The sequence below is a fragment of the Haplochromis burtoni genome, unplaced genomic scaffold (assembly GCF_018398535.1).
Source record: "Haplochromis burtoni strain Fernald_Lab_line unplaced genomic scaffold, NCSU_Asbu1 Contig_162, whole genome shotgun sequence".
In the NCBI taxonomy this organism is placed as follows: Eukaryota; Metazoa; Chordata; class Actinopteri; order Cichliformes; family Cichlidae; genus Haplochromis; species Haplochromis burtoni.
In genome coordinates this window covers 731,314-752,293 of record NW_024582523.1, presented here as the reverse complement: position 1 = coordinate 752,293, position 20,980 = coordinate 731,314, and the positions used below count along the sequence as shown (strand labels likewise).

At 39.8% G+C, this 20,980-nt stretch overlaps 4 protein-coding genes across 5 annotated transcripts; 2 read left to right on the top strand and 2 right to left on the bottom strand.

The window, feature by feature from the left end:
* Positions 1-1,961: 1,961 nt before the first annotated feature.
* Positions 1,962-7,657, top strand: rac1a (Rac family small GTPase 1a). The gene is made up of 6 exons (XM_005932845.3): positions 1,962-2,285; positions 4,006-4,077; positions 4,243-4,360; positions 4,882-4,944; positions 5,351-5,510; positions 6,278-7,657. The coding sequence occupies exons 1-6, from the start codon at positions 2,251-2,253 to the stop codon at positions 6,406-6,408; spliced, it is 579 nt and encodes a 192-aa protein (XP_005932907.1). The 5' UTR covers positions 1,962-2,250; the 3' UTR covers positions 6,409-7,657.
* Positions 7,658-8,079: 422 nt separating this feature from the next.
* Positions 8,080-12,215, bottom strand: crym (crystallin, mu). Its single transcript, XM_005932844.3, has 8 exons — positions 11,874-12,215; positions 11,629-11,779; positions 11,486-11,548; positions 11,287-11,388; positions 9,232-9,415; positions 8,940-9,061; positions 8,759-8,843; positions 8,080-8,649 (listed from the first exon to the last, which is right to left on the bottom strand). The coding sequence occupies exons 1-8, from the start codon at positions 12,161-12,163 to the stop codon at positions 8,576-8,578; spliced, it is 1,071 nt and encodes a 356-aa protein (XP_005932906.1). The 5' UTR covers positions 12,164-12,215; the 3' UTR covers positions 8,080-8,575.
* A 984-nt stretch (positions 12,216-13,199) lies between these two features.
* LOC102292278 (small nuclear ribonucleoprotein 13) lies at positions 13,200-14,679 on the bottom strand. Its single transcript, XM_005932843.3, has 3 exons — positions 14,468-14,679; positions 14,169-14,289; positions 13,200-13,677 (listed from the first exon to the last, which is right to left on the bottom strand). The coding sequence occupies exons 1-3, from the start codon at positions 14,468-14,470 to the stop codon at positions 13,415-13,417; spliced, it is 387 nt and encodes a 128-aa protein (XP_005932905.1). The 5' UTR covers positions 14,471-14,679; the 3' UTR covers positions 13,200-13,414.
* A 555-nt stretch (positions 14,680-15,234) lies between these two features.
* LOC102291756 (cytochrome b-c1 complex subunit 2, mitochondrial) lies at positions 15,235-20,930 on the top strand. Of its 2 annotated transcripts, none has more exons than XM_005932842.3 (14): positions 15,235-15,351; positions 16,310-16,378; positions 16,732-16,881; positions 17,187-17,251; positions 17,341-17,397; positions 17,643-17,767; positions 18,031-18,128; positions 18,220-18,277; positions 18,367-18,462; positions 18,602-18,801; positions 18,931-19,011; positions 19,105-19,181; positions 20,302-20,455; positions 20,538-20,930. In XM_005932842.3, exons 1-14 carry the CDS (start codon positions 15,319-15,321, stop codon positions 20,619-20,621), a joined length of 1,347 nt encoding a protein of 448 aa, XP_005932904.1. In that variant the 5' UTR covers positions 15,235-15,318; the 3' UTR covers positions 20,622-20,930. The 2 variants fall into 2 exon arrangements, with proteins under 2 accessions (XP_005932904.1, XP_005932903.1); XM_005932841.3 differs by lacking the exon at positions 16,310-16,378 and adding an exon at positions 16,414-16,515 and having other exon boundaries at positions 15,240-15,351.
* Positions 20,931-20,980: the final 50 nt, after the last annotated feature.

The window sequence follows — 20,980 nt, the reverse complement described above, 5'->3', positions numbered from 1 at the left end:
ATTATGAAAAAACTTTGTGCTGTGTAAAATTCACAGTAAAACATTGAGAACAAATTTTCTTTGTGTTTTTTTTCTTCATTAGGATGCATGAGTACAACCTCGGGGAAGATTTTCTTCATTCATTTTGTCAGTTTGACATACAGTAATCACGCAGTGTGACGCCCCTCTGCTGTGTTTTACAGCTTCCCCGTTGTGATGGCGACAGGCCTGCTTATCCTTCATTAATCTCTCTCCCCCCCTTCTCCCCTCACTTAATGGTGACGTTTATCCTATTAATGTGTTGTTTGCCGGAAAAATCTCCCCCAAAACATAATCCAGAGACATGGTTAGTAATGTGTGTGAGCGGGGACATGGTTGCCTTGGAGTCTGTGATTAGTTAATGGACACAAAATAAATGTCAAGAGATGATGCTCAGAGACGCTGAGAGAAAGAGAGCGATCTGTGATTCTATTATACTTTTCCCCAGTGGCAACAAAAAAATCAGCACTACTGGCTTCCCTTTCACAGAGCTACAAAGATGTACAATACTGCCCCCATCTGTGTGCATGTACAACTGCAGTTTGATTGTACCACGTTGATGAGTAATAAAAGTGTTCAGGCCCTTAAGTAAAGACAGCAATGCCACAAGATAAAATAGATCATTACATGTATAAATCAAAACATGGAAAGAAGTACATAATTTTTTTGCTACATTTTGTAACCCATTTAACACATGTTCTTCCTTTGCCGATTCTGAAATATTTACTTGTTGTACATGATATTACTGCTTCATATGTACTTATTCCACTTAAGTGTATTTATTTTGATCTCATATTGGCTTTCATTTTATTAAAATCTTTGTTCAGTCAAAATGTAATGTAATTTATTTAAAAATTATTTCATTTACATATATTGCTTCAAAAATAAATAATAAATTCAAATATATATATATAATATATATATATATATATAATATATATTATATATATATATATATATATATATATATATATATATATATAATATATATATATATATATATATATATATATATATGTATGTATTTGATTTTGATGTATTTCACTCTCTGTTTTTCAAATTTAATTACTGTGACAAAAGAATTCCCCAAGTCCGGGAATTATATCTCATCTTCTCTGTCAAATACACTAGTTCAGGAAGCCTTTTACCTATTAATTTAATGCCCTTTAATTGTATAATGTAGTGGCTGGAAATCAAATATGCCATGCCACAGAAATGTTTTTGCCTGCATCCTTATTTCTTGCCTTTTTCTTTCTTTCTTTCTTTCTTTCTTTCTTTCTTTCTTTCTTTCTTTCTTTCTTTCTTTCTTTCTTTTTGTTTTGTTTGCATAGAATTTTCATCTCACAAAACAAATTTTATTATTAGTTAATGATAGCCAGAATGAAAACAAATTGCAGGTTTTAAATGATGATTTCATTTTTTTTTTTTTTTTTTGCGGTTTCTTTGTTTCTTAAACGTATTTTTCACGTGCATGTTGCTAGTTTTATAAAATGACACTGCTTACCCCAGCCAGTTACATTTAACCAATAAAGACAGCAGGAATGCTCACTTGAATATTTACATGAATGTGCTTAACTGTCCCTACAGTTATTTAACAACTGACGTTTCTTCAGATATTAAGAGATAGATTGCACTTATCAGCCGCTAACTAGACATTGCTGTTATAAAAATAATTATTCGGCAATATGAAACATTATTATATAGCTAGATGTTATTCCAAAATATTCCAAGTATTTTAACTTTTTATGCTTTTTTTCCTTTTTTTTCTCTTTACTTTTTACATGACAGTGCATTGCTGCAAAGAATCATATGTTTATGGAGTTTTTGTTATTTTGTCACTTTTTTGGAGGCTATCACGTTGTTATTTTAACCAGCAGATGGCACATTTTGACTACCATACCAATCTCATGCCTTGCAGGAATCTCCTAGCCTCTGCTTCCAAGTTGTGGGCGTTTTTTCCTTCTCAGTCTTGACTTTTTTTTTTTTTTTGGGTGTTGCCTTTACAACTTTGGAGTTTCACCGGAGTGCTGCTAACAAGGACAGTCAGGTCGGATACGTCCTGTAGCAACATTTAAAACTTTTCGGACCACCGTCGAGGACCCCCCGCTTTGTTTATTCTGCACTTTTTCAGACGGTACGGGACCGCTTTATTATAGCCGCTGTTAGCCAGCTAAGCTAACGGACGCCGAGCTGCTGTAACGTCGGCTGAGTCGCCAGAGAGAGAGTCGTTCGATGCAGGCCATAAAGTGTGTGGTGGTGGGGGACGGGTAAGTTAAAGGGCAATTTTATTATCAATTTGAGCTCTTAAATGTTCACAGTTTGAAGCACAGTACGATGTTTTATGGCTGTTTTAGTTGACCCAGTTACCAACAGTTGGCTAGCGGCTAACATGCCTAAGATAACAGCCAACATGAGCGACAGCTGTTGTTGTGCCTGTTCTCCAGCCCAGCTGGGTCAGACAGATTTATCTGCATGCCCCGGTTCGGTGTGACTGAAAGGCTCCACAGCACGTTATTTAGCAGGCATTTCGTTTTTTATAAAGTGTTATGATTAAGTGCTTACATTTGTCTGTTTAAATTATGGTTTTACAACAGCTGTGAATCTGCCCAAGGCCTTTGAGAAACTTAATTCACTCGTTGTTTGAGGCTTTAAAACAACAAACCACCATTACAATTCAGCAGAAGCCATTTAATTTTAAATTAGCTGGGTCATTCCTTCTCAATTCCTCACATTTTTAAACATTTTCTGCTCAACCATCTCCGATTTTCCTACAAGTCAGAGTTTGGACTCCCATAGTGGTTGCTGTGAAAATTTATCTTTATATCTCAAATGTTTTTCTAGATATTTATTAGGTTAATGCCCGTTCATCCACTTTCAGGCCTTTTTGCTGCACATTGAAATCTGAGTCAATGTTTGAACATGAATATCTCAAAAACTAGAAAAGAAAAGGGCCTGAAATTTCCCTTTCCCTACCATAAAAGTGATTCAGGATCCGTAATATCGGACAGATGCACATAGAAGACTGAATATTGGCAAGTTAAAATATTAATATTTGCGCACACACTAGTTAAATAAATAATTAAAATCTTCACATTGCAAAAAAAAAAGAAAACGCAGAAAAAATTGTGATAATTTGTCAAAAGTGTATATTTGTATTCTTTTCTCAATTTTTAAAAAAATTTTTTTTTATGCTGGATTGAAAAAAATTAGAATTTTTTTTACACAAAAGAAAAATATCACCAATTAGCTTATTTCAAATTGATCCAATTCACTGATCAAATAATTTGATTAAATATTTGCTAAACCTACAGGGGTTGGACGTCTAGAGAATGTCTAGAATAATAGTTGATATATGAAGCTAAAATTTCAATTTACTACCAAAACTATATATTGGAATAAGCTTTATGAAAATGAAAGTTGAACTAAATAATTTGAAAGTGAAAATGTTAAGTGAAATAGTACTTACGCAAATAAAAACATAATGTCTTTACCTGTGCTCAGCACAAAGTTTTATTTAGTAGTTGAGACCTATCATAGTTCACTGTATGACTGGGTGGCATTTAATGATTTAATGATGGTGTGTGTGTGTGTGTGTGTGTGTGTGTGTACAAATTCTCACTTTGTTGAAAATCATGGATCAGATATACCTTAGGATTATGATGCATTTCTAAGCCTACAGTGCATTTTGTAATGTATTTGTATGTGCTCTTATCCCCTATACTATACTGTGTGTTTTAGATCATATAATATAAAAGCTGTTTCAGGACACTCCTGAGCATAATTAAACTTTTGCGATTAAGACCTGACATCTCTTTGAAAGATCACAACAAAGCCAAAGCAGTAGGTCAGCAGTGGTCATCCAAAGCTAGATCTTTTACATGAAACCTGTAACTCGACATGTTAACCTGTCAAGTAGCACAGTTTCCCCATTCACACATTTCAAGTAAAGTGCTCCACTTCTCATCATTCCCTCCTTCCTCCTCTCAGGGCTGTGGGTAAAACATGTCTGCTAATCAGCTACACTACCAATGCCTTCCCCGGAGAGTACATCCCCACGGTGTAAGTATCACACACACAAAATCCCCCACTGGCCAGCTGAGGTAGGAGTGTCAAATTGACATGTGGCAGTTAATCTTGAACATTAAGTTGCATATTACAGAAGAAAAAAGTTTTGTACGTTTTTGCATAGTTTCAAAAACATTATCCACCTCTCATTCTCTGCAGCTTTGACAACTACTCTGCCAATGTGATGGTTGATGGGAAACCAGTGAACCTGGGACTGTGGGATACAGCAGGACAGGAGGACTATGACAGGCTCAGGCCACTGTCCTACCCGCAGACAGTATGTATACAGGCATATATTACATGTGTTTATCCACTGTCTTGCATAGTTTGGTGTAGCCAGACAATGTTCACTTACCCAGCACCGATTTGGAGTTATTCACTGGCCTCTAATACTCAAGACAGGGTCTGTGCATTCTGCAGAGTAGAGCCTTGTATCCACAGTACCTATACACTGTCTGGAGGACGGCTGGAGGAAGTGAAAAGCAGCTCTTGCTTTTGAAAAGCAGCTCTTGTTTGCCCTCTTTGTCTTCGCAGTCAAGTTGGCCTCTGTGCCAATGACTCGAGTAATGGGAGTCACTTTGTTTACCCAACAGGACCAGCCTGTGTTTGTGTTTATTTGTGAATCCTCACATCTGCATTAGTCAGTCTTATGTTCAAAATGTTCATCCTCAACTGTTATGGTTAATTAGTTCTTACATTAAGTTTGGGTTATTATTTTCAAAGTTGGAACACAGACGCCTGCACAGCGATAGTGAAGTTCTTAATGTCGTAGTGATTTGTCTGTTTTGTCCTCCTCAGGACGTGTTCCTGATTTGCTTTTCACTCGTCAGTCCAGCCTCCTTTGAAAACGTCCGTGCCAAGGTCAGTACAGCATGCTCTTTAATATTAACTTAACTGTTGTCCATGAAATGCCATTCTCAGATCAGCTTGGCTGGGTAATTGTGTTAGTGTGATACATAGCCAGATGATGGTGTGCATTTTTGACACAATTCTAAGTCTAGCTAAAGAAATATGCTTAATTTTAGGATTTATTTATTTTTTGTCACAATGGTTTCCAAAAAACTATTAAAAAAATGTTTTAAAAGCAAAATGTAAGTTTTAGTTCAAATGCAGCTCTTTGATGCAATGATCACACTTCTTAAAGGTAACACTGTTTGAAACTGGAAACTGTGAAAGAAATCTATTGTTTTAAACAATGCACTTGCATTCAGTATCGTCTTTTTATTTAATAATAATGCATGCCAACACTTCTGTCCTCACCCTGCAGTGGTACCCTGAGGTGAGGCACCATTGCCCCAACACACCTATAATCCTGGTGGGAACCAAGCTGGATCTAAGAGACGACAAGGACACCATTGAGAAGCTGAAGGAGAAGAAACTCTCTCCTATTATCTACCCGCAAGGCTTGGCCATGGCTAAAGAAATAAGTCAGTTGTAGCTCCACACTTTGACAAATGCTTCCTTTTTAAAAATAATAATAATAATTTATTGACTATTATTTTAGAGGATGAGGATGCTAGAAGGCAAACTCTGCAAGGGACTATTTTAAATTTGGCATATTCCTGTTAACTTGGCTGCAGACTGACAGCAGCAGCGACTGGCGTCTGTTTGTTGCTCGTTTGTCGATTCATTGTTGCCATTTCAGGAATATTTATTGACATTTTAAACTTGTTACAGTATTTAAGTAGTGACTTTTCTCCTATAATTGTTTTTGCTGCTTTAGAAACAGCATTTTGTTTCATTTTCTCTTTGATGATATTTTTCTCATTTTAATAATAATAATAATAATAATAAAAAAAATAAAAACACTTATTAATTAGCATCTGAACAGGTGTGCCTAATTAAGTGGCTGGCAGTATATTGTCTATTTATAGTCACATAGTAGTTATTTGGAAGAGACCATCTCCTACCTTCCAGATGGAGCCTCAGAAACTAAGCCTTTAGAAATCTGATAAAACTGCGCACAATTTTTTTTTAAACTTATAATTCATTATGGCAATTAAAATATTTAACATTTCTATTGCTGAGTTGTTTTTTTTCATCATTGGTTATTTGTAATTGTGTTTTTATCCATTTCTTTCTTTTCTATTTAGAAACCTCTGCCGCCTTTTGTTGCCTAAAGTGTAGAAGGATCTTAAAATATGTTTTGACTAAAAAAACGAGACTGTTCTTCTTTCCCCCTTTTGTTGACCAGGTGCAGTGAAATACTTGGAGTGCTCAGCTTTGACCCAGCGTGGCCTTAAAACGGTGTTTGATGAAGCCATCAGGGCAGTTCTGTGCCCACCACCTGTCAAGAGAAGGAGGAGGAAGTGCAGCGTGTTGTAACGGGGAGCAGCAAATACAGTCGAAATCAGAACTCGCCTACTTGGAGGGAAGAAGACGGCTGGGTTATTTTCACCCTGTGTCCTTGCTTACATAGAAGCTTTGGTAGATCAGACTTCCATCTGAAAGAACTTTACAGATTTAAGGGGTGCAGAAGAGTTTCTGTCAGATCTTTTCTCTGGGTTTGCATGTGTTTAGTCCTTTCAGATGGATGGGAAAGAAGTGATTTTTTGCTAAGGCCTCGGGGAACGGGAGGGCAGGGGATGTAATTGTTGAGCTGGGGAGAGAGGGAGGATTTTACTAAAAGAAAAACAAAAGTCGTCGGTTTTCTCAGACATTGTGAAGAAACACTACCTGAAGGTGAATTTCTTGTGACACTACCGTAGATTTAACACTAAAAGAAGGAAGTTCTGCACGGCACTCTATCCCCTACACACTAAGAGATTCCTGTTGCCTTGATTAAAATTTTAGTTTTAAGAGGTAAAAAGATTTTTTGTAGAATTTTTATTTTTTTTTTCCCTCCATTGGACCATTTTTGTTTACACGTGTCATCCAACTAGAGGTGCTGCGAAAACTCAGCCATCTCTTGCTAGTCCCTCTGTGAACACTTTAATACTGTTTTTACCTGCACAACGTGTCGTCATGCAGTTGTGAAGAAAACCTTTAAACCCTAAAATGACTGCAATAAATTTTTGAAGCTCCTGCTCAGAATAATTGCAAGAGTGCAGTGATCAAACATTAAAGAGACTGTGTCTGGTTAATATTTTTAACATTTAGTTGTCTTGTTCCTCAATGTTTTTTTTCTAAATGTATCCATTGGTCTTGTCTCATCATATGTGAGCACAGTATTTTATGAATGACGGTCAGACATGTGAAGGTGTCTGTGCAGCAGGTCTTGTTTCTCCTTTATTTTTTCCTTTAAAGTTGGGCCCTAGCTTTCACCAAATTTTACCCAGATGATGCTTCTTGCTAGTATGTGATACCCACTGTGTCATAGCCATCATGGAAGTGTGTAACATTTCATTTTGAACCCATCTATTACTGTCTGTTATGAAGCCAGTGAAGTAATTTTTGAAGGTCAGAGCTGATTTGAATGCATTTTGTTTTACAATTAAACTTCAGTAACAGAAAATTTATTATTTTGAAATGATCAAGTTGTGCGATTGCTCCAGGGAACTCAACATTTTATCAGCGTTTCATTGGCACAGAGGAAGTTGGATTTAATTTCTTAATAAATGTGGTTTCATTTTCACATTGTAATTTGCTGTGATTTCTTTCTTTTTTTTCTTCCTTTTTTTTTTTTTAAGCAAATTTGTTAAACTCTGTGTTTTTACATTTTATATGATGCCACAGACATTCTTCTGTCAAGGTAAAGGTTTAAAAATGTTACTATTTCCAATGAAATGCTTTGATTGGAGTAGTCCAAATTTTAAAGAGGGGAAAATGCCCCATTAACACTCAGTTTTGCTTCTGTACTCCACCACAATGGAAGCGGTGTACAGAAGCAAAACTACAAAAAGAGTCTCAGAGCTTCCTGTAAATTAACAGACGACATGGAGCCGCTGGTCTGTCCATCTCTTGTAGCGCAGCAGCAGTTGTCAACTTTTTCTGTCCCCGCTTGGAACCAGAACATGGTTCATACCTCCCTACACTTTAATGATCAACAACATTAAATTAAAAACAAAACAAGGATCCAAATTTATTAGCTTCAGCAAGCGTATTTTTTTCATGCATAAATCATTTCCTTTCAACTTGGATTTACTCCAGATTTTTTCTTTCAACCAAGGTGGGAAAGTGTTACAAAAGTAAAAAAAAAACAGACATTTGAGTCTGCCTCAATTGTGGTTTATTATTTCTGAATTATAGTGTACCATATTAAACAATGTGGTGAACACTATAACCACAATAGAGGAACATCAGCATGTTAATTTCACAGCCTCACTTAACTCGTGCAGTTGTAGATTTGTTCAGGTTCCTCGATATTAAGTCAGTTATCTGCTTTCTTCCCTACCCTGACTTTGTGATTCATCGGCTAACAGCTAAGCTTAACATTAAAATAAGCTCTGAGGAAAGGCCAGACATATTTCTTTTGCTCCTTGATAATTGTTCTTGTATGGCTTCATTCTTGGTCATTTGTGTGATGTGTAAAGGTTAAAAGTACATGGCCGCTTCACAGTTTGTAGGCTTTGGCTTTCCACTGCTCGTATACCAGGTTAGCAGCCACTGCATCTTCAACTCCCATTCCTGTTATTAAAAAAACAAAGACATTCTCAAAGCATTAAATTTCTTAATGTAATGAGATGAAAACATGAAGTAGAGGCCAGATTGTGTGGCTTTAAAGAGTGAGACTTACCAAGGGACTTAAACACGGTGGTCTTCTCTCTGTAAGCAGGTTTGATCCCATTAATAACATCTCCGAGCTCTGCAAACACCTCAACCTGCAAACGGCACAAACGCTGTAATATTCTTCCTCACATAAGATGCCAGTGACACACACACTGACCTGTAAGCATAACAGGAGATGACACACTGACCCCAGAGAGGATGACATCACCGGACTCTGCCATTGCTCCCTCCCTGCTGTCAGCATACACCACAGCCTCCTTCATCAATGAGTCATCCAGCTCCCGCCAATCTGGCCTGCAAGCTCCCACCGCTGGTTAGAGGAAAAGTAGAGAAACTGTTTTTCTTTTTAAAATTATTTTCTGTAGTAACCGGTAAAAAAACGCTCCATCTGTCTCCTCAGGTTTGCATAACCATCAATGTAAAAAAAATAAAATCTCCCCCACTTCCCTTAAAATATTTTGTGGGTGAATTACTTCTCACCTGCCACATGGGCCCCTGGTTTGACCCACCGGCCACACAGCACTGGCTCTATAGACCTGGTTACTGTTACTATTACATCCGCTCCCCTCACTGCTTCCTCCACTGAACCGCACACCGTCACGGGACCGCCAACTGAGCGGCGAAACTTCTCCGCTCCCTCCCTTCTGTGGTTCCACACCCGCACCTGAAATGAAGTTTCAGGGGAAGCGAAACGACCAACAAATCTTTGATTAGTTGGTGCAGATAATGCATTAATATAGCTGTGATCAGTAACTGAGTAAATACTAAATGCAGTTTTTAAGTAATTTCATTTATTAAGGGATAAAAAATATCCAAACCTACCAGGCCCTGTGTGAAAATGTAATTGTCCCCTTGTTTGCAGATTTAAACCATGCTGGAGCATGAATGGCCTGTTTAAGGTCCTGTCAAAAACATCTCAATCTGATTTAAGTCTGGTCTTTGACTAGGCCACTCCCAAAGCTTAATTTTCTGTTTATTGAGCCAATCAGAGGTGGACTAGCTGGTGTGTTTCAGATCATTGTCCTGCTGCAGAGCCCAGGGCATGAACTGATAACTGGACGTCCTCCTTCAGGATTTTCTGCTAAAGCAGAACATCCTGGAATCATCAAGGAAACCAGGTGCTGATGCAGCAAAGCCTCCTCAGATCATCACATTAACATCACCATGTTTGACTGTTGGTTTGATGTTCTTTTTATGAAATGCTTTGAGTTTTATGGGAAGGTTTGAGTCCCATTACATGTGACTAATGGGAGTTCAGCTTTTCTCTCGTCAGTACACAGAATATTTTCCCAGATGTCTTGGGGATCATCAAGATGTTTTTGGCAAATGTGAGACGAGCCTTTCTTTTCTTTTTGGTCAGCAGTGGTTTTCATGTTGGATCTCTCCCATAGATGCTATTTTTGCCCAGTCTCTTTCTTAATGTGGAATCATGAACTCTGACCTTAACTGAGACAAGTGAACCCAGCAGTTCTTTAAATGTTGTTCTGGGCTCTTCTGTGACCTCCTGGATGAGTCTTCAAAGTGCTTTTGGAGTAATTTGGTAGGCCGGCCACTCCAGGAAAGGAAATTTTCTCCATTTCTGCATAATGGCTCTCACTGTGGCTCACTAGAGTCCCAATTTTGGTGCTTCTTAGAAATAGTTTTACAACCCTTTCCAGACTCATAGATGTCACTGATCTTGTTTCTCAGCTGTTGTGTTACTTTTTAAAATCTTTTAAGCCTGCTTCAGTTTGTCACAGAAGTTCTGTGTAAGTGATTTCTTTATTCAGCAGTAGGGATGGGTACCGGTATCCGGTTCTGACATAAACGGTAGTAACCAGACTGAAAAGCAGCGCACATTTCGGTACTCTGAATGGGACATTTTGGACCAACATTTTACACAGCACTCTCTACCACTATAATAGAAAACACCACGTAAGGAAATATCTTCTGAAGGAATGGTACTTATCTCTAAAGAACAGCTCCAAATACCTGGAGAATTAATGCTAAAGAGCATTAAGAGTGTTCTGGTGGCACACGTCAAAAGACTATTGGTTTTTTCTTTAACATGAATGTATGGGTCATTCATACAATGTTCAGGTACTGCTGCTACTGTTACTGGTCAGAGATCATTTTAAATACAGACATCTGGCAAAATATAGAACACATTTTTATCACTTTCTCACCGACACTGCTAGCAGGTCGGCAGCAGGGACTGCTCAAAGGAATGCTTTGTGCACATGCTTACTACTGTCCCTCTCTGTCAGCCCCACGAAGCTCAGCAAGCTGTGCTGTCACACATTTTGCACATTTAATAAGAGCCGACATCCTTCAGGTAACTCACAGTATGTTCAGTTTTGTGCAAAAGTCTGGGGTCCCTTATGTTGCACAGATTTCTTTAAATGAAAAAATAAAGAAATGAAAACCCCTGCAGCAAACACGCCTCTTAGTGGGGCAGACGTTGCACTTGCTTCTTATTCTTTAATAAATATGTAATAGTATGCTGTACTTAACGTATCATGTTCTCTAAAATAAATATATTTTTTGGAAGCATACCTCTTTAAATGAAAGCATTTCAGTGAAGGCTTTATAGTGACTCAGGGCTTGTTGGCCGGTCCCCAAGATGGCCAGAACCTCGGCTCCATGGCGCATCAGCAGCTGCATTACACACCAGGGCAGACCCAGAAGTTCAGAGCTACAGCAGGATTTCCAGAATAGAAAAGGCATGCTGTGAATAAATCGAGAGCGGAAGTACCTTAGCCGAGATTGCTGAAGCTCCAGCAGTACGCATGTTAGTGATTGCCTCTCCATCCATGACCTGCGGGTTGGAAGCATGAGACTGCAGCTCATAAAACCAAAGCCATCAGAAAGACAGGTGCATGCGGGGATTGAACTCACAGCTTTCATATGCCCGGACTCGGGATCCAGCAGCAACACTGTGGCTGACACTGATGGCAAAGTGGAGCCAGCCCCCCTGTTGTAGAAGCACACTAACTTTGTGGACAGGACTCCGTCATTCTCCATGTATGTCGGCATCAGCCCCAGAAACCTAGAAACGAGAGCGAGTTTCAACCAGCAGTAGCTGCACCCTGTTAATGGTTGATTTGTGCTGAAGCACTCTTGAAGCAGACGGAGGGCCTTACCCGTTGTGTTTCTGCAGGGGCACCGTGGAGCGCACAGGCTGGATAACCTCCGCGCTGTCCCGGCTGGAGAACTTACCTAAAGCCTCCTCCAGACGGGGGATCAGCTCTTTGTAATGCAACAGGCTCTCAACTTCACGCTCCCATATGATAACAGGAGGAGCCCCAGCCATGGCTGCTGCTTCTGAGACGCTGATGCGGAACTGACTTAACTGGTTTGATACAAAGTTTGAGTCAACATCGAGCGGGATTTGAGCTGCGTTCAAGAGCCGCAGTAAAGCTTTTTTAAACATGTTGCGCGGAGAGAGGCGGGACGCACAGAGGAGGCTGTATAATCCACTGCGCTTTCCAAGCGCCAGGCTCCCGTAGTCTGTGATTTGGCACCAGTTTAAGGGGAGAAAGTATTCAAACAAGCCAATCTCAGGTTGATACCCACTTAATCCGTGTTTAAGTGTTGCAGTTTCTACGCAAACGATTGTGAAACAATGTCCTGTCTTCAGATTATAACCAGTAACGGGGCCAGCTAGATGCTGCTTTCACGCCCCCTAGCAGGTTTGTAAGTCCTTTGACTTCCACAGTTGTTAGTATTTGTATGACTGTAGAAATTCGGAATTATGAATTCATTACTTTTAATTGACAATTTACATCCGTGCTTTTGAGAATGTTTCCCGACTGATTATTTATCCTGATGCAAAAAAAAAGAAAGAAAACAAATTGTAATTAACATTTTGATGTAGTGATCAGTGTAAGAACGTGTTTTATACAGTACTGTACAAAGGTTTTGAGCCAGAAGAAATTGGAAAGAGGTGATCGATTTATCAAAACACATGCAAAAACATACGGAATTACAGCATATACAGCAAAAACAGTTTGTTGGGTCAGTGTTTGGTATGACCACATTTATTCTTTCAATTCTCTTAGGATAGTTTGCCTGTCATTTCTTTTAGTCTTTGAGAATAGTTGTCAAGGCTGCTTGACTTCAGCCATGCTGAAGACAGTTTGAACCAAACATTTCAAAGCCATCACTAAATATGACCTGTTTGCCACTGATTTCCATCCCAGTGTTTCTGTAACCTGGTGTAACCTTTTCTCCATGTTTCCTTCCACTGAGACCATTTCTGATAAGGCTTCAGTGAAGAATAGATGCATCTCTCAGGTCCTGGGTCAGGTCTCTCAAGGACATGATTTTCAGATAGTCCTCATCTGCTATTTTCTTTGACACACATCAGACCATGCAGAGATACGCCCCGTTTTCTGTTACTAACCATTTGGGAATCACTTTGTTTTTACTCATCTTGAAATTTTTTTTTTAATGAACACAAGACCAGGTTTTAAAAAATAACAAAAAGAATTATTTTATTAAGAAGTGAGCAGGGCTACTACAAACTCCTGATGAGAAACATCGGTCCCAAAAAGCAAGAAACAAAACAAAAACACAATTAAACATGATTTTTCCCCCTCATGTTTAATCAAACAAAGGACAGCACTATTTAAAATGGGTTTTTTTTTTTCCCCTCAAGGAGTTTTTGTCAGTGAAAGAAAAATCACACAAGCAGTCTCTCAATGGCCATCTGAACAGACTGGATCTGTGGCTTGAGCTGAGACCCCTCTTTTATAGTGACTGAGGTAGCGATAACGGGGCGCGACACCCCACAGGCCCGGCCCAAGGCCTGCTTGGAGCGGACAAACACGTAGGGGACGTTCTTGTCCTCGCAGAGCAGCGGCAGGTGGAGGATGATCTCCAGTGGTTCCGCATCAGCAGCCATCACGATAAACTCAGCGATGCCTCTGTTCAGGGTTTTAGTGGCTGGGGAAGAAAGAGCAACTTGAATACAGCAAGTTTGTTCTTGGAAACAAAAAAAAAACCAAAACAATGCTCAGCATATTACAGGTTACACAAGAAAAAGTACCCTTCATTACTGCTGCACCGTTATTCTTTTTGTGGCCCACAACAAAAATAAAAGTGTCTGTTTAACACATTTTTCACAAGCACTTTAATAAGAGTAATTCATATAATAAAAGCACTCAACATTGGCTAATAATTAGCCTCCACAGGAAGACACAGCTACGGTGTAATTTAACAATTATCTGTGTAAACAATACTAAAAGTTATTTTTCTTCTCGCAGGCATTCCATTCATGCAGAAATCAGAGGCTTGTGACTAAAGCTTGTTGTTTAAAGTGAAGAGAAACCACGTTTCGAGCATGCTGGTGTCGCCTGTCCACTCAAATGCGTTCATTAACAACTTAAATATTAATTTGCACCGACCGTGTCGTACGGCACGTTGTGTTTACCCACCTTCGTTGGCTCCCTTCCTCAGTTGCTTATAGTTTGAGGCTTGCTGCACCAGATCCAGGATAGTTTTGGTCAGCGTGGCATCGGCCAGCGGGTAGGCCTTTGGGTTGACTTGTGCTTCAGTCTGCTCACCACACAGAAACAAAGTAACTCCATGTTAACCAAGAGAAACCAGTTAACGGGGAAAAATAGTCACCAGCACTGTTTCTGGTCACTTCTACTGAATTCTGCACTTAATTTACTATGCTCGCTGGTAGCTAACTAGCTACTCTGTTAGCTTGTTCGTTCGAGAAGACACTCACCATGGTGTTTTTGTGCTATTCCGGCCCTCTCGGCGAAATGCTTCACGGAGGACTATTTTAATTCGACTGGCTTCTGAAAGATTAACGATACGATGCAAAATGCGATCTCCTGTGATGTATTTTACAGCGGTACCAACTCTCTAAGCTCCGTCGCATGCAACGAGTCCAAACGTTTGCCACACGTGTGGTGTGAGGCGCATGCGCACTGGCAAAGCTGGCGAAATCACAGGAAGTGCTTTGGGAGGAAAAAAAACGTTGTTAATAAATTGAAAAATACAACGAAACAAGTCACTTTCATTTTTTTTTTACCAAATAAAAGACAACCTGGAAAGGGATTACATTTTTTTTATTGAACAACAAATACCTTTTAAAATAAATACACGGAATTTTTTTTCTTTTCCCTTCAGCTGCTCCCTTCAGTGCTCAGCACATCTGCCCTGTGCCAAAGTAGTTCAACCTGGCAACATTCTGTTCTTTCACAGCAACCCTCCGCATGTGCTTCTTCACTACATCCATGAACATCCTCTGTGGTTTTCATTTTATCCTCCTGCCTGGCAGCTCCACATTCAACATCCGTTTACATAATTTCTAGTCCAATGAAAAAAAATATTTAACACATAAAATTATTTTATTTTATTTTATTTTATTTTATTTTATTTTATTTTATTTTATTTTATTTTATTTTATTTTATTTTATTTTATTTTATTTTATTTTATCTCCAGGGCAGCAGAGGGCGCGCGGTCACTGACTAGGCACCGTTTACAAGCGAAGAAAGCGCTGAGCATTCTGGGTAGGGCACTTTGAAGCCAGCCATATTGCTTCATCGTCCTGACCCAAGGCAAGAGGGGAGATGAAGGGGATTCGGGGAATCGGTCAGCTATCGGTGAGGACTCGGGCAATGTGTCCTACGTGTCTGTGTGTCGGAACATTTGCACACCGAGCTGTGGGCTGTGTTTGTTAGACGGTGTCTAAATTCCGGGTCGTGTCCGGGCAGGCTTTGATGAGGAGCAGACGAGGAAGCAGTCAGCTAAGTCTTGTCATGAATGACTCCGAGCATAACCAGCAATAACCTGCTAGTTACATCACGAACCCCGCGGATTTTAAGTCGTTGTACACCCAGCTTACTACTGTCTATTCAGTTAATTCAAGTAAGGCTTAGAGAAATCAAACTAGTTGACGTCTGAGAGATGAGAGCTAGCTAGGTTCATGTTTATGAAGGACCTAGCCGTCGAGTTGCTTAACTTACATTTCCATTTTACTATCTAATGATATCTTCCTCTTTCTTATCTGCAATATTGTGCAGTTATTGCAGTTTGGATTTTGCAGTAAACATCTACACTTATGTGTGTTTACTGAGTGAGAACCTTTGCAGCCTGAAATGGTAGATTGTAGCTAGTTTTAAAAAGATAAGTTCTTACTTTTTCACATTTGTCGTTAAAGGCTTGTAATGTTGTTTGCCATCGTTCTGATGGAACACACCAAGAACCATATATAGGTTGTTATTACATTTCAGAGTACATTACAATCTTACAAATCCTTGATACCTTCAAAGATAATTTGGAAGAATTGACCTGCAGATTAAAACCAGGTGATATGCTTAAACAAAATGCAGAACAGAGACTTGTCATAAGATTATTTTTCATTGTCATAAGATTATTTTTTCACCTGCATAATACTAGCTTCATAGTTAGTCACAACATTCAGTTCTTTTAGTACAGGCTGCCCTACTAATGCCATTGATCCCATTATTTTAAAGTTTGTGCTCATATCAGCCAAAAGGCCAGCAAAACATTAGTTGTAATGTCCTGCCTTCCTGTATTCTTTGTGTTTTTTTTCCCCAGACAAGGTTTTATGCAGCCCAGGCTGCCCGTAAGGTGGAGGTCACTGGTTTTCATCCACAGGATGTTCAGGTCAGTGGTTGTTGACTTCTTTTTCTTCTCTGCAGAAACGCTTCTATGCGGCTGCCAGAAAAGACCAGTCCCTTGCTCAGCCCCTGGCTGGCCTCAGCCTCTCTCCCAGGGTTGGCCATTCCTACCAGGATGTCCACGTATGTCGGGCAGTGATGAGAATTGTAGTATATATTGGTTGTGTTTTAAGCTTTATCTGTTTGTTTCACCTTGCTGAATATAAATGTTAAGTAATCTAACTAAATGCCCGCATTATCTGAGCTGTATAAATGAAAGCCAAGGAAACCAGTTAACTGAATCACTGCCTATAACTCGGGGTACTAAGAATGCTAAAGGACATCTCTATATGTCTCCAGGTGACCAGGCTGCCCAGTGGGCTGGTTATCGCTTCACTGGAGAATTATTCTCCAGCCTCCAAAATTGGAGTCTTCATCAAGGCTGGGTGTCGCTATGAAACCCCTGAAAACCAGGGTGTCACCCACCTCCTCCGGCTGGCGTCCGGTCTGGTATGTAACTTAAAAAAAATCATCACATTTAGCTTGAAGTAAACATTGTCATCATCAACCTTGGTCCTTTGGTGTTGTTGAAAGACAGAAATGAATATAGCTGCAGAAGCACCGGAATACAAACCAAATCTTTATTCAGTTTTAGGTAAAAGTCTTATTTTGATTAGAAATATAACAGTGTTTACATATTAAAAAGCCTGCACAACTGTTGTTAATAAATGGAGCTTAAGACCACTGCTTTTGTAATCGTGTGTAACATTGCTTCATTTCAGTTGACATTTTACTTAACTTTTCTACCTTTTCAGACAACCAAGGGAGCTTCAGCTTTCAAGATATGCCGTGGTATTGAGGCAGTGGGAGGCAGTCTTAGGTCAGTAACTAAAAGGTTTATCCTGTAAACAGTCATTTAATGCTGATTTTTTTAGGTGTCTAATTGCATATCTGTTTATTTCTGTGCAGCGTGACTTCATCCAGAGAGAATATGACCTACACCGTTGACTGCTTAAGAGATGACGTGTGAGTCTCTGCATATCACCTGTGTGTATGATGTGTGTTGACATGATTGAGTAATAGTAATAATAATGTAATGAAAATGTTTGAAGTACTAGGAGATACTTAAAGAACTTTGTCTCTTTCTGTTTACACACTTTTCCATATTTTGGTGAAATGACTACATTCACTGGAACATATGAGTGCTTTGAGATGTGATGTTGCAGGAGTGATAACTGTCTTTTCCCGCTTGCTCTATTATTGGTCTCTAGTGACACAGTGATGGAGTATTTGATCAATGTGACAACAGCCCCCGAATTCCGTTCGTGGGAGGTGTCAGACCTCACCCCAAAAGTAAAGGTGGACAAGGCACAAGCTGCACAGAGCACCCAGATAGGTGGGCCCTTTGTTTCTCTCACGACACTCAGTTTTTTGAAAGATTTTTAAGGGATCTGTTGTTTTAATATAGAACTACTTAATTTATATTCCCACCTGTGAGCCTGATTAATATTTTAAAAAGCTTCTTGGTTGTTTGATTAATCAATAATTACCCTGTAGAGCCTAGATACCAAACTGTCATATAGGGACAGTAATGTTCTCTCTGTTTTTTCTTCACCATGAGTGCGCTGCAGCTAACAGTCACCCATCCATCTTTTTCAGGTGTGGTTGAAGGTTTGCATGAAGCTGCCTACAAGAACGCTCTGTGTAACTCCTTGTACTGCCCAGACCACATGATCAACGACATCCACTCTGAGCATGTGAGTATATATTTTTATTTGTCTTTTATCAGTACGAAACATACAAACTAAAACAATTATGAATTATTGCAATGTTTCCATTTTTCCCCAGCTGCACCAGTTTGTCCAGAACAATTTCACCAGTGCAAGAATGGCCCTTGTTGGACTTGGTAAGTGTTAGGATTTAAAGTATTTTCCATATAAAGAAAGAAGTAGCCAGATTTTGGATAAACGATAACAATGCTTACCTTTCTACTAGGTGTTGACCACACTGTGCTGAAGCAAGTGGGAGAGCAGTTCCTCAACATCCGCAGTGGAGCCGGCACCACAGGGGCTAAGGCACAGTATCGTGGAGGTGAGGCGAGCTGGCTGAGAGGGGGGAAGGAAAAGGAAAAAATATAGGATTTAAGCAAATTTTGAATGAATGATTCCAACCTGAGAAATTGATAGACCTTGCAGACTTCCCTGTCTCATGACCTCGTGCCCATTTCCAGGTGAGATTCGCCTGCCCAGCACCAGCAGTCTGGTCCATTCAGCTGTGGTGAGCCAGTCAGCAGCAGCAGGCACCAGCGAGGCTCTGGCCTTCAGTGTGCTGCAGCATTTACTGGGAGCTGGGCCGCACGTCAAGAGAGGAGCAGGCGTCGCCAGTAAACTGGTCCAGGGTGTTTCCAAGGCAACAGCAGACCCCTTTGATGTGAGTGCCTTTCAGTTTTGTAAGATAAATTGTAAATAAGCCATACGCCTACAGAGCAGTGTGTCTGCACATTAACCACAAAAACACAATCCAGCTTTATTCTAATTCAGTCTTCGTCTCCCACACCAGGTCACTGCTTTCAATACAAGCTACTCTGACTCTGGTCTGTTTGGGGTCTACACCATCTCTCAGGCTGCAGCTGCCGGTGATGTGAGTATGCCCCGTAGTCTTGAAAATAATTTTTCTTTTCTTTCCCCCCAAATGAAACTGCTATTGAGAGCACTGTTTCACTCTTCTCTGCAGGTGATCAAGGCTGCTCTTGCCCAGGTGAAGGCTGTTGCTGACGGTGGAGTCACAGCTGCTGACCTCACTCGAGCAAAGTGAGTCAGACAGACAGAAACAGGATGAGAGAGACCCGACAGAATGTACCTCTGACAGAAAATGTACATTTTCTGCTATTTGGCTATAGAAACGCTGGGGGGGGGTTATTTTAAAGATTTTTAAATTTTCAGGTTTAGGTTAATGAAGTTAGTGACAAATAATGCTGATAGATTCATCGGTATATAGAGTAATTAAAATTAGCTTCTTTTTTTTGTTTTTCAAGGCAGGAAAAATATGAAAGGGGCCGCTGGCCTGTATAAAAGGAAGATGTTACATGCGCACTGGATTGTGTTATGTAATTTAAAAATCCTTTAAACACGCTGCAGTAGAGAGAAGCATCTCATTTTTACTGGCATTGTATGATTTATCTGCCTTCAGGAGTGAGTTCAGACTTCTCCCACAGCTTGTAATTTTTTTTTTTTTTTTTTTATTTATTTTTTTTGTACAGCTGCCACTTGTTGCCTCTTTTGTGGCGTCATTGTTGATATAGAGCTAGCAGATGTTTTGGACATTGATCCCAATTATGAATTTGGCTTCTAAGTGTTCACTACCAAATGCATCCTTTCATTTGCAGTGGTGCATTTTCAACCCTCCCTAAAAGCTCAAACCCACCTGATGTTTAGAGTCTTTAAGGAACAGTCTGTCTTGGGTCTATTTGATGAGTCTGTGGAACGGTTCTGGTGGCCTGCAATTACTTTTAATTTGATTCGGGGTGTGTCACAGTCTGCTTTTGGTAGCACGTAATAGCTGACTGATGGCTTCACCTCTCTGTCACTGGCCCCACTAAAGAATGCAGGTCCACTGCCACTTGGGCCTTTCTTCACACCTGTCTGCAGCTGCAGTTGACCCCTGGTGGAGGCTGGCCAGCTGGACCCAGCAGCTGCTCTTGCCAGACTGGTTTCATGTTCAAAACACCCCCTAACTAGGACCTGACTCACTACTGGATGAAGCTCTGCCCTCCATCACCTCCATATTTCTTTTTTCTTTTTACTCATTCCTGTATTTTTTTTAAAAACATTTGCAGATAAATAAGATTCCTTATTAAAACTTTTAAACAATTTTAAACTATGCCAACTGCATAATGTTTAATACATTCCCCCCCCTCGTTTCTTTCTGCAGGGCTCAGCTTAAGTGCCACTACCTGATGTCTCTGGAAACCTCAGAGGGTTTGCTGGAAGCCATGGGCAGTCAGGCTCTGACTGATGCATCCTACCAATCCCCCGAAGAAATCTCCAAAAAAATTGACAACATTTCCTTGACTGATGTTGCTAATGTAAGACTTTGTTTTGTTTTTTGTCTGTGCTTTGTCGTAGTGTAAAAGTGGCGTGTAAACTTAGCTCTTCTTCTTTTTTCAGGCTGCCAAAACATTCGTATCTGGAAAGAAGACCATGGCATCCAGTGGCAATCTTGTAAAAACACCCTTCGTGGATGAGATCTAAATCCCACCCTCATCACCACACACTCAAGCGTGGTTGACAGCAAAGCAGAATTCGTTTCTTCTACATTTGAACAACAACAAAAAAAGGATTATTTTACAATGGTGTTCTCCTCAGACATTTGTTGTAACAACACTGGGTATTTATAGGTGTTGAAACAGTATACTTTCAGGTGATGCTGCTCTGGTGCATCACACTCATGTGTCCACGTTAACTGTATAGCTGATGTAAAATAAGGAATAAATTCTATCTACTGCACCGAGTTTAAGGTCATTGGTGTCTTGAATAAAAGTTTGAGTTGGTGGAAACTGATCAAATCAGACTTGAGTTTACTTGATCTGATAATAACCACAGTGTGGCTG